The sequence below is a fragment of the Odontesthes bonariensis genome, chromosome 14, assembly GCF_027942865.1.
Source record: "Odontesthes bonariensis isolate fOdoBon6 chromosome 14, fOdoBon6.hap1, whole genome shotgun sequence".
Taxonomy (NCBI): domain Eukaryota; kingdom Metazoa; phylum Chordata; class Actinopteri; order Atheriniformes; family Atherinopsidae; genus Odontesthes; species Odontesthes bonariensis.
The window spans coordinates 30,039,286-30,051,954 of NC_134519.1; the positions used below are offsets into that span (position 1 = coordinate 30,039,286).

The 12,669-nt window shown below is 44.0% G+C and overlaps 2 protein-coding genes across 2 annotated transcripts; one reads left to right on the forward strand and one right to left on the reverse strand.

The window, feature by feature from the left end:
* The first annotated feature begins 129 nt into the window (after window positions 1-129).
* On the forward strand, window positions 130-2,310 carry LOC142399351 (transmembrane protein 69-like). Its single transcript, XM_075483970.1, has 3 exons — window positions 130-290; window positions 492-537; window positions 667-2,310. Exons 2-3 carry the CDS (start codon window positions 499-501, stop codon window positions 1,372-1,374), a joined length of 747 nt encoding a protein of 248 aa, XP_075340085.1. The 5' UTR covers window positions 130-290; window positions 492-498; the 3' UTR covers window positions 1,375-2,310.
* A 1,518-nt stretch (window positions 2,311-3,828) lies between these two features.
* Window positions 3,829-9,934, reverse strand: ipp (intracisternal A particle-promoted polypeptide). Its single transcript, XM_075483965.1, has 10 exons — window positions 9,872-9,934; window positions 9,033-9,447; window positions 8,714-8,925; window positions 8,335-8,554; window positions 7,127-7,282; window positions 6,796-6,963; window positions 6,580-6,717; window positions 6,189-6,311; window positions 4,443-4,663; window positions 3,829-4,363 (listed from the first exon to the last, which is right to left on the reverse strand). Exons 2-10 carry the CDS (start codon window positions 9,370-9,372, stop codon window positions 4,139-4,141), a joined length of 1,803 nt encoding a protein of 600 aa, XP_075340080.1. The 5' UTR covers window positions 9,373-9,447; window positions 9,872-9,934; the 3' UTR covers window positions 3,829-4,138.
* Between the last annotated feature and the right edge of the window lie 2,735 nt (window positions 9,935-12,669).

Consider the following 12,669-nt stretch of genomic DNA (forward strand, 5'->3'; position numbering starts at 1 on the left):
TGCGTGGAATTATTTCGAAACATTCGAAGAACATAGTGCTGATAATACCTCTAGTGGAAATTTGCGACTTTGAATACCACATAGTACGTCCCCACCATCGGCAGCCAGACCAGTCGAGAGCCGAATCGGTCCCGTCGAGCACAAGAAGACAGGGATTTAAATCAAGCACCGATCCAATGGCAGCACGCAAACGACCTCTAGTTTAGCTACTTCACGTTAACCTCGAGTTTATTTGGTCGTGTCTGGGCGCACAAACCACTTGGTGAAAAGGGTTGAAGTGTAACATTTAGGTAACTTAAACACTTTAATTTGGGTTTATTCCAAGGGTTGTTTCACCGGCGTAGCTTCTTGTTGCATCAGGTTGAGAGAACACTGAATGCTAGCTGTTATGAACATCTTTAGCTTGGTGTGGCCATTTAGCTAGAAGACAAAAGTGCTGTTGTTGAGACTGTTTTTATCATTGTGACTAACTGATGTCGTATCTTTTGCAGATTGAAAATGTTAAGATTTGCCTCCGGACGACGGTTGTTATCTGGGGTAAGAATAAAAAAAATCGAATGAATAGTTGATGAAGACCCCTTACTCAATAATGAAATAGTGCTGTTATTTAAGGAATGTGTAAAAAGTAATGATATCAACACTTTTCTATGTCTGTTATGGTCTCAGGTTCCAGTGTGGAGATGTATCCAAGAGTTAATAAGGGCACCAAAGTTCACAACGAAAGTTCAGCTGCATTTTCACTCTCAAACCTCCTCTGTGTGGACGACACGCAGAGCCACTTCCGTCGACAGACTGTTGGGCATCAGGCCTGTAAGCTGGCATGCCTCACGTCCCTGCCACGGAGATTCACGAGACACCACAGAGAGGGTCAACGGCAAAGAAGGTTTCAGCATGAAGACGCTCACCCAGGCACCCAAACCAGCTCTGTACCTTGGCTTCTCTGGGCTCATCCCCTTCCTGTCTGCCCCTCTCCTGATGGCTGCCACCCAATCCTTCTACCCTGAAGTAGCGTACGCTCAAATGGTGTATGGAGCCACTATAGTGTCTTTCCTTGGAGGTGCTCGCTGGGGGTTTGCCATCCCTCCTGGTAGCCCTGCACCGCCAGACTGGATGAACTTGGGCAACAGTGTGGTGCCGTCACTTATTGCCTGGTTGGCGCTGCTCTGCAGGGACAATTTTACTGAAGGAGCCCTTGTCGTTATCATGGGACTGGGTCTGTCACTGCATTACGACCTGACCTTGCTGCCTGGCTACCCAGCCTGGTTCAAAGCCATGAGAACTGTTCTGACTTTGGTCGCCACCTTCTCACTGGTTGCTACTCTAGTAGTTAAGAATCTCTGCACGGAGAAAAAGATCAAAGACATTCTGAATTGATTCAAGGGGACACATTGAATCATATGGAATTGTTAAAAAAGTTGGAAAGTTTAGTCCGGATGTGCAGGCAGTTAATTATGTCTGACATTTCATATATAATTCCCCTTTGGGATAAATAAAGTATTTTTTTTATTTCATTCACACAAACAGTTATTATGTAAAGTATGTGATTAGGGGGAGGGGGGGGGTGTACCAGTCCCAGTGATGGGAGTAAATGACCGCTACCTTCGTGCTATGCTTTAGCAAAATTCTGCCATACAGATGAACATGGAGCCAGATTAATAGGAGCATATGATTGTGGATAACAACCGATACTAAACTTTTTTTCCCCCTTTTCTTTTAGAATACTATCACGGCGAGTGTCGACACTGTAGTTTGTTCTGTACTTCAAAACTCAAGACTTCCGATATACTTCCTGTAGGAATTCAAGGCCAAGCGTTTTGTTTCCCTCTGTGATCTTCAGTTTAAATTCATGCAAGTTGTTTTCTGGCAGATGCTGCAATTGTATTCGTCTGATCGAACTGAACCGACTGAACTTCCGCAGATAACATCGGTGATCATGTCAGGGAGACATTTATAACCCTTTGCATTAGTTATGTAAACTCTCAGGAGGTAGCGCAGGTTGTCTACCAATGAAACAGTCAGTGGTTTGATCTCCAGCTTCTCTAGACAGCATGAACAAAGTGTCCCTTGAAATATACTGAATCACGGGTTGTAGAAGTGGGGGGCAAGGGGGCCCTGTCCCACTTTATGTTCTGTCACAGGTCCCCATAACCCTGTTTATTTATTCTTGTCTACTTGAAGACAAAAGATAAAATAACATAAAAACACACTCACAAACTAGAGTGAGGGCATGGATGGTTATTTGTCTCTGTCAGCCCTGTGACCTGGGATAGGCCCCCACCCCAAAAAGTTAAATAAATGCAACACAACGAATTTACTCGTTCTTTTTCCCAAGATAGTCCATTTTGAATATTTTCCCTGGTTGTTTTTCTGTCTTTGCCATCTTCTTTTTTTGAGAGGAGCACTTTTGGATCTGTGTTGGTCACAAGATTCAGTTTCTGCATTCGCAACCCTTTTTAAAACAGCAGTTGAGCTTTACCAGTGGGGGGGGGGGGCAACGCCCTTGTTAAACCTTCAGTGTTCCTCTTTGGTCATTCACAAAGGCCAAACGGAGGCATGGCGGACTCAACTGAGTGAAAACGGGTTCTGTCACTAACTCAGAGGCGTATCAATGGCGCATCGACCCCACCACCGCAACCCTTCGTGCTGCCTCTGTAGTTACACACATTGGCGTGCAACAAAGGCGCGACAGTTCTGCCTTCGAGTGAACTGTCAAAAAGATACTTTAACCAAAAAGAAACCCTACTTTTAAATCATAGCATAATTTCAACACACAGCAATACGATCTTCAGTTGGCGGAGCACTCATCTCTCAGCCACAAAGACACAGGTTTGGCTCCTCGTGTGTAGCTCCCACAACATGAAACTTCAGTTGTTCATGTTTAGTCTAATGTACTTGATTATTATTACTATTCTGTATGAATGTGTGTACCAATGGGCACGTACAGCTTTGATCTCAACAAGAAAAAGAACCATATACCTGATATTCCTTTATCATTTACCACTTACATGTTACTCTGTGCAAAGAGAATCTTAAAATGACCAAAGTTTCACCTTTACTTACAGCTTTGGTTGAATTTGATATTTGATAGAACAATTGTGCCCAAAATGTGATGACGTTTATTCAAACATTTGCAGAGATGCTATAGATTGTTGTGCATTTAGGCTGTTGCAGGTCACATTTGACCTGTATGCACTGAAATTCATTTGAAATCTAATAACGTGGTTCCAAGTAAGTGTTTGGGTAGTTTTAGGAAATTCTTAAACCGTTTAATTATCAGTAACGTGTACTGTCTTTGAATCAAGTTTTTAAGAATTCCACATTCAGAGGTTGAAATACAAATAAAGCGTTCAGACGTTCCTTTCATTTGAGGTGCCACTGATGACTGAAAAGGTTTGAGCTTAAACAGTGACATAAGAACAGGTATTTACAATAGCGTATGTACAAAATGATCCAGGTGAAAGTAAACTACCGTGCTGCTACGTTATAGTGGCACACTGTTCACGTTTCAGTTTAACACCAAACTGAACGCCTAAGTTTAATTTGGTTAGAAAGTAAATCAGGCTCAAGAAGCTTGATAGATTTCCCTGGATGAACCAGATACACCTCAAACACGTCTTTGAGGGGAAAAGTTAAACAAAACTACGTAACGGCGCACGAACATCAAAGCATAGAGCCGTGCTCTCAGTCCTCACAAACTCTTGACACATGAAAAGAAGAAAAAAAAATCAATCAAAACCAAAACTCCTCTACGGTGAAAATGATCCTCATCATCAGGATAGCTTCATCTGCAGATGTAAATAAGTAAGAAGAATAAGTGTCACTCTGACATTCAAGTAAAAATGATTTAGTTAACTGAAAATAAGTCGTGTAACAGCAGAGCTATTTTTTTTTTCTATGGCACTTTCCAGAGAGAGCTGTGCTTGTGTTGTTAATGTAGTCAGAAGATGACAAAACGTCAATGGTGACTAAAAAAGGAGACACATCCATGTGGGCCAATAAATAATACGATAAGATGACAGTCTACTGAACAAAGAAACACGCGTCTCCTCTGTGTGTTTCTTGAGGTGCAGCTTTTTCACAGTTTTGGGATGATTCAGGTGCTGATACCAATGTTCACAGTTGAAAACAGTCCCGGCTGTCAGAGCACCGCCAGCCCGCCGTCGCAGCGGCTGGTGATCATGTTGCCAACCTCAGTCCAGGTGTCCAGGTGAGGGTCGTAGATCTCCACAGAATCCACCGTCACAGGTGCTGAGAAGTCTCTGCTGGAGGCCCGTCCGCCAACTGCGTACAGCAGCCCGTTGACTGCTGACACCGACACACCAGCTCGTGCAGTGGACATCGAGGCCACCTCCACCCATTTCTCCTGCATGGAGGACATTCACAGATGTGGGGAAAATATTCTAATCTGAATGGCTGAATGAATGTCTTTAAAGGCACTTTACCTCCTCAGGGCAGTACTTTTCCACCGTCTCCAATGCTCCCAGTGCCTCATTCCAGCCTCCCACAGCATATATGCAGTTGTTTAAGCAGGCAACGCCCACATAAGCCCGACGTGTGACCATCACAGGCAGGGCGCTCCATCGGTGGGAGATGGGATCATATACCTCTGCCGAGCGCAGCTCCATTCCTTCATCACTGATCCCTCCAATCACGTAAATGAATCCTGGAAAGAGACGACGGCATACGTTTTTATAAATGTTCAAAGAGAAGTATCTCAACATCCATTGCTATACTATCTGCTGCATGAGAAATTTGGACAAAGTTCTTATGTTAAAAAACTAGGGCTGGGCGCGTTAACTCGTTATTATCGCGTCTACTCGCTAATTATTCAACGCCGATAAATATTTTATCGCGCATTAACACAGGTTTTATCCATCCATCCATTATCTGCCGCTTGTCCGGGGGTCGGGTCACGGGGGCAGCAGCTTAAGCAAAGAGACCCAGACGTCTCTGTCCCCGGCCACTTCCTCCAGCTCTTCCGGGGGGACCCCAAGGCGTTCCCAGGCCAGCCGAGAAACATAGTCTCTCCAACGTGTCCTGGGTCTTCCCCGGGGTCTCCTCCCAGTGGGACGGGCCCGGAACACCTCACCAGGGAGGCGTCCAGGAGGCATCCTAACCAGATGCCCGAGGCACCTCATCTGACTCCTCTCGATGTGGAGGAGCAGCGGTTCTACTCCGAGCCCCTCCCGGATGACCGAGCTTCTCACCCTATCTCTAAGGGAGAGCCCAGACACCCTGCGGAGGAAACTCATTTCGGCCGCTTGTATTCGCGATCTCGTTCTTTCGGTCGCTACCCACAGCTCGTGACCATAGGTGAGGGTAGGAACATAGATTGACCGGTAAATCGAGAGCTTGGCCTTCTGGCTCAGCTCCTTCTTCACCACGACGGGCCAGTGCAGAGCCCGCATCACTGCAGACGCCGCACCGATCCGCCTGTCAATCTCCTGCTCCATTCGTCCCTCACTCGTGAACAAGACCCCGAGATACTTGAACTCCTCCACTTGGGAAAGGATCTCATTCCCGACCCGGAGAGAGCATTCCACCCTTTTCCGGCCGAAGACCATGGTCTCGGATTTGGAGGTGCTGATTCTCATCCCAGCCGCTTCACACTCGGCTGCGAACCGCTCCAGTGAGAGCTTATTATTCTAAAACTCTGTTGCTCACAGGCTTTTATTTTGTAAAAGTCTGTTGCTGTCTGCTGCGGAACCAGAAAAGAAAGTAATCGGCGGATCCACCAAACATGGAGAAAGGTACGGAACTTTTACTCGGCCATTTTCATTTTAAAGTTCTTCCAGACGGTGGAGTCGACAGAACCAAAGTCATCTGTAAACACTGCCAAGTTTAGTCTAAAATATCACTTAAAGGCAAAACATACAATTGATCCCAGCAAGTCATTCAAGGAAACTGACAGTGGAGCGAGGCTTCTACATAAAAACTACATAAAAATGCTGATGTTAAAAGTGTGTTTGCACAACAAATGTTATGGCACTTTCATTCATATGGCAGTACATTTAAAATAAAACTAAATGCTAAAAGCTATACGCTACTTTTGAATTAATTTTTGGATTTTGCGTACAAATGCGATTAATCGTGATTAATCAGGGAAATCCTGCGATTAATTAGATTAAAAATTTTAATCGTTGCCCAGCCCTATAAAAAACATAAAACATATAAAGGGAGGAACGCACCGTGTAGTTCACAGCAGCCAAAGTAATAGCGGGGAACTGCCATGCTGCCGATGACCTCCCACTTATTCTCCTCTGGGTCATATCGCTCCATGGTCTTCCCAATCTCAGATCCAATCCAACCTCCTACAGGCAGGTCACAATTTCCCCGTGAATATTATTAGGATGCAGGTTATGATGTATTATAACTCCTCTATCGCCTGCATTTCCCAAAGCTGTATTACAAAGTATTCTCTGCTGTGATAACCCTGTGGTTCTTGGTGCCACATCCCCTCTATCAGCATTTCCTACAATCATGCTTATCATTTCCTTGATGGCATTTACTTTATGTAAACTGCACCACGAGCTTGTACAATTAGCTCACACACATGGGAAGAACAACTGTGGCCTTTACCGAGTGCATACAGTGCACCGTGGCAGGGGCAGACGCCAACTCCACAGCGAGGAAAATTTAGAGATGCCACAGCGGCCCACTGCTTGGTGACTGGGTCGTATCTCTCCGTGCAGTCAAAAATCATTGAATCTTTCTCTCCTGTAGTTTAAAAAAAGGATAATCAAATTCTTTGTTTGAATCTAAACTCAAACCAGGGCAAAGTCTGAGCTCCCTCACCTCCCACCACGTAGATCATGCCCTCCAGCACTGCAACTCCCAGCCCACTGCGGGCCTGATGCAGGGAGGACACAGTGGTCCAGTATTGGTTGAAAGTGTCGAAGCGCTCTACACAGCTTAACGCCCTGCTGTCACTCCAGCGGCCGCCCTGCAGCCGGGTGTAGCCTCCTGTCACGAGCAAACGAGAAAAGTCTATCACCAGTTCTATGAAGTCTGACAGTTTCACTTCACTTTGCTTTGGTCTAATAGTCCTGACACAAATGCTTTCATTTCATGCTTAATATCTTTATTGTGTGCCATATATGCTAAAGTAGTATATGTGATACAGAACCTATAGCATAGAGGAATTTTCTGGCTTTTCTTCTGGGTCTCATCTTGGCTGGTTGTTGCTGACTATAAATCTTATTTTCTTTCGGAGACTTCGTGACTTCAGTGTATTCCTTTAGCAGAGTCTGCAGTGCCACCCGCAGGCTGAAGTCGGTAACACCTTTGTTTAGAGGAAAAAAATGGGAAAAAAAGTGGTTTACTAATGGGGTTTAGTTACAAGATGAGGTGCAGAATATGACAAATCCCAACAAAACACTACGACAACAACAACAAAATGAATTCAACAAAAAAACTCGGCGGTGTGGATTCACACAGCAAAACAAAACCAAACACACAACGTTTCAGGAGATGATACGAAGGTACTTAAGGCCTCGGTATGCTTCTCCGTCGCTATCCGTCAATCCGACTCCGTGGTCACTAAAAACCTTTCGAAGTTCTCTGTCAGGATGTCGGATACGCAAGGCAATTTACCTCCCGATCAGTAGGCGTCGCTACGCTAGACGACCTAATCTCGCGACGTCTGTAGTGAAAGTCGTTGATTGATTGTTTACCTTCCGGCTCGTTCCACTCCTCACAGTGAACGATGGCGACCGAGAGAGAAAGACTGTTGTTGGAGTTGGAGCTTATTGATATTGAAATGCAAATAATTTTGACCAAATGTTGACCGGCACACAGTAAACTCTTTCAAAAATGGCGGTGTTGTTGTTCTGAGAGGAAGGAGCTAAACCGGAAAAGTGATTCCGGAAATTATGTTGTTAGCCGACCAATCACAACCCTGCGGTCTCCGCGAGTCTCCGTCGCCTCCACGGATAGATAGGAATTTTGGCCGACGCACGCAAGCGACGGAGATTGTCTCCGGGAGAGAGCTCTCCGTCGTAGACGACCATAAATCAGGCTTTAAAAACAGACCAAAACCACAATCACAACATTCTACAAAAAACAAAATGTTTCTGAAAACAAAACAAAACCAAAAACACAAAATAATCTGCAAAACACATTTTTCTGGTGTGTGTGTTTTTTTTTTAAATGTCTCTTTCGAAAATGTTGCGGTTTTTTTTTTTATTTGTTCTGTGAAATGTTGCTTTGTCAGCAGAAAAGCTGTGTCTGATGTTTTGCGGTTGTGTTTTTCACCCCAGGCACAACGCAGCGTCTTTTGAAACAGTATAACGAATGTGACTGATCAAAAGTGTCACTTTTTCGCATTTTCCTCACCTTCTATGTACTTGAACAGTCTCTGCGGGGAAAGCAGAGGGAAGCGAACTGCTTCCAACACCTCCACAACATACTTTTTCCTCTTTGCCACATCTTGGAGAACCCAGTCCATAGCTGCAGTGAATACCTGGTACTCATCTTCAATCCTCAGCTCCTCACTTCTCAAAAGCCTCACCAACTGATCCTTTGACAGAACCCTGAACTCATCAGTGACACACACCTGGAGGAAACAAATTATAATATGATGAAAGATCCTTTAACAACATGAACAACAAAAGTAAGCTCACTGCACACCAAGGAAACAGGAGACGTAATAACTAAGAGTTTTAGCATACTGTATATGTATATAAAACATTAAAAATGAATAATGTGTATGTACCTCCAGGAAGTGAACATGGATGTAGTTCTCAGTATATTCCAGCATGTCCACACAGGCAATCTGCTCCAGGAACTGAAAGATGCCCACACAGTTGGAAGGGTCCATGTGACCCTTGAGAAACTCCCCACAGATTGACACCACCTCATTCAGCTGCAGCATGTCTGCTGCAACCATCAGCTCCTGAACATTCTCCACAGTTACGCTGATTTCCCCTGATTTGGGAAAAAAAATCCCCACACATATTTCCAGTCACAAAACAGCAGAAAACGACACCGATTTTAAGAGGGTTGATGAGGGGAATGTCATTATTGATGCAGACCTGTGTATATGAAGTCCAGCAAAATCTCAAAGACTTCAGTGTCCACTCCCATGATCTGCACCTCCTCTTTATCTGCCTCCCTCATCCCTCCTGAGAACAAGGCAGAGAAGTACGGGCTGCTGGCAGCGAGCACCAGCCGGTGGACCCTGAAGACCTGGCTGCCAACCTTCAGCCCCACGTCGCAGAAGTCGGCGCGGTGACGCATCTTGTTCATCTGGGCCAGGATGAGTCTGGCATAGCGGTCTGAGGACAGCAGAGCCTGGTTACACCCCACTGTTGCCATGGCAGCAGGAGCATCACCACCACAACAGGCGGATGTTGACACAGAGACAGACGACATGGCAGCTGAGGCAGGCGTTTGTTACCATGGAGGCCAGTATATCTCCTTTCAAAGGAGTTTTACCACGTAAAAGACCTGAAAGACACACGAACTGACACTAAAACATACATCTCCCAAGTGTTGTGTAACCACAAACATCCGGTTTAGAAGAAAATGCTAGGCAATAAACACGTAAAAGCGTTCATTTTTCGTTGTCCAACGATAAATATACAGAGGCATTTATCTTACAGTTATATTACACGTTTATTATATTACGTCTTACACATATTAAGTTATAAAAACACACCTGTCGCGGCTGTTAGCCGCCTGCCATGCTAGTCATTAGGCAGCTCACCAGATTCAAACATCATATTTAACCGTCAAGCAACTGGCTGATATGAGACAGTCTTACTACTCAAACAGTACAATCCAGGAGAATCCCTGCGATTACATTTAAGGGCATGACTCGAAAAGAATCCGTAATGTGGCCTCTCTTTTTTTTTTTTTTGTTGGAACTTACCCTTGTATTTACTAGTGAGGATGCGGAGAACTTCCGCCGCCCTGCAAGCTGGGAATCCTTCTCCTCTAGATCGACTGCTCTGGTCTGAGTTTCCAGTCCTAACTAATACATCCACCACATCTTACTGTCGTTTCAACGGGTTTGTTAAACAGAACACTGTTCAACACTGTTAAATTTGCTGGGAAAAACATATATATTTTAGTTTTAAAGAAGGTGTGTATTGTGTCTTTATTTTTTATTCAATTTTTTTAGCTGACCTAACTGACTTCCTTCTTTTTTTAATTTGGTCATACAACACAACGCCAGGTGGCAGTGTTGTCTTTGAACACGCTTTGAAAACGGCTGGAAACCCTTGACGACAAGCCACAAAATGCCAACATGTAAATTGTCATGGTATTCTTGCCATTTTCGCCCCCAGCAGAATTGTAATTTTAGACAACACTGTGCTCCAGTGTTGGCTGTAACCTCCTACACTAAAGGCACCAAGCTTACAAAGCTACCTCACTGTAAGACAATGTCATTGCCACTTTGTTTAACTGAAATCAAACTCATTTAAGTACTTTGTCAGAAACCTACTATTACACATGGGACTCTCGTACTGCCTGGATCCTTCATACCTAAAATAAACGCTTCTGAACAAACTAACGTTCACGGAGCTTATCAGTCACACCTGTAATACAAGTCCTGTAACATCTGTCACTCGACTGGTGCTGCAAGCTTTTTCAGTGTGTAACTAGACAACCGGCGGTGCACAAGAGAATATCTGGTGGCATCAACGGTGGCCAATAAAAACTCAAGGTTAGTGTGTGCCAGGCTGGCCACCCTCTTAGCTACACCCAACGCTGGGTTTCCCTTCTGTTGCACTGCACTTTTGAATTTCCAGTATGTCTGGTTCCTCTAAAGGGCTTCTACCAAGGTCATTATCTCATCTGAACAATTAGCTTATTGGATACAGCTTATATGGAGTCTAAGTAAGCCAATATAGGGCAAAGCTTATATTGGCTAAGTAAGCCAAAACGTGCTTTGCTTTATTTCTTCTTTTTTTTTTTTTTTTTAGGGGGTGTGAGGGGGTCGGGGCATAAAGAGCTTTTTTTCTTTGTAGTGAAATGTTAGTGTTAGTTAATCCAATTTTGAGGTAAAATAAGTGTACTGAAGGAACCGCTTCACCGTGTTTACCGATTGTTTAGTATATATCTTTCCACGAGTTTACTTGAATTCACTTAATGGTTTCATCTGCTGCCTCTGCCATGTCATTTGATATCTTTTTAGACACTGTTCAAACAGAAAGAAAACAAAAAACTTAAAAAAAAAAAAAAAAACCACCATGACCAGTTATTCTTCATCCTCTTGTCTGCTTTTTTTCTGACATGAACACGGTCGGTTTCCACGCAAGCTTAAGTTATGTGTTCATCACATTACTTATTTTTAGCAGTCATGAGGTGATCAGAGCTGTTCAGCAATTCAAGAGCCTCATTAGTGTTTCATTGAAGCGTGACTGCAACCTCCATTCAGTGCACAGATGGCACATGTTACATACGTGCTCTCAACAAGTTTGACGTGACAATATGCATATCAGGCGTTGATGGGCCCTTTAATCAAGGCCTCAGATTTCTCATTTTGATGCCGTTAAGGACAAACAAGAGGCCTCTGCTAGTTTTTCTTGTATTTTTACTATATGTGTTTAATTTGTCACATGACAGTGTTTCTTTTGTTCTTGATAGTGCTGCATGGGGTGGTGCCACTTTTAAAACAGGTTTTAAGGTTTTTAATAAGTAGGTGAGGTGCTAAAATCAATGTGGTGACACAGGCTTCTCTTGGTGAAAACAGTTCTCTGACAATGATCATGTTTTTTTTGGGGGGCGGAGTGTTAGTCTTGGCTTGATTCTCTCCCTCCCCCCCGTATAGGCAAAGTTTTTCGCTTGTCACGAACATGATAATATTTTCACTGATCGTTATGTCTCTCCGTTGTGGTGAGCGTTTGCCTCGCTCCCGGAATTTCTCATGTAGCGGGAGACAAAGTAAATACTGTGAGGGTCATCCTATGGAAAGTGCTCACCATAATTACTGTTCTGTTTTAAATGCAGGGTATGTTTGAGTTTTTACTCAGCGCTCTGTCCTCTGGCTAGACGTTGCTTTAACCAGGGAAGGAAAATATTTTGAGATGAAACTGACAGATTAAGGGTTCATATGAGAGTAGGTAGAGTTCATATTTTTCTGATTGCATTAAAAGCTTTCCATATTACATAAAACAAGTGATCACTCTGTGGTGGGAGTATTTCTATAAAATCGCCATCACCTATACTATAAAAACCCATATTCAGTTGTGCGGTATGTGTTTTTCATATTAATAATCCCCTGTTCCTGCATGCTTGCAAGTTGAGGTCTCTGTTCTGAACTTATGAACTGTGTCCTGTCCTCATCTTGACTGACTTCTTCTATTGAACTCCCAGGCTGCACTGGAGCTGGTGTCTGTCAGTCCTGTGCCACTTTAGTTTGCTGGCCATGTGCCTTCTGGTTCTTTTTTAATCTATCTGAGAGCTGAACTTCACCAATGAGATTGTTCCCAGAGCTCGAGGGAGGCTGAGGTGCTTAATTTTATGCAGCAGAAATCATTGGTGAGGATTTTGTCCCCCTTGAGAAACAGCACAACACGGTACGTGACCGAGGTGGGAGGAAACTGTGCAACCTGGCCGTGGTGGCGAACTGTGCTTCCTGTTTAAAAAACATGGGATCATCTCCCATCAGTGCCTAAGCTGGTGCCTGAAAATGTGATTTGGTTGTGGATCTTGACTGGCAAT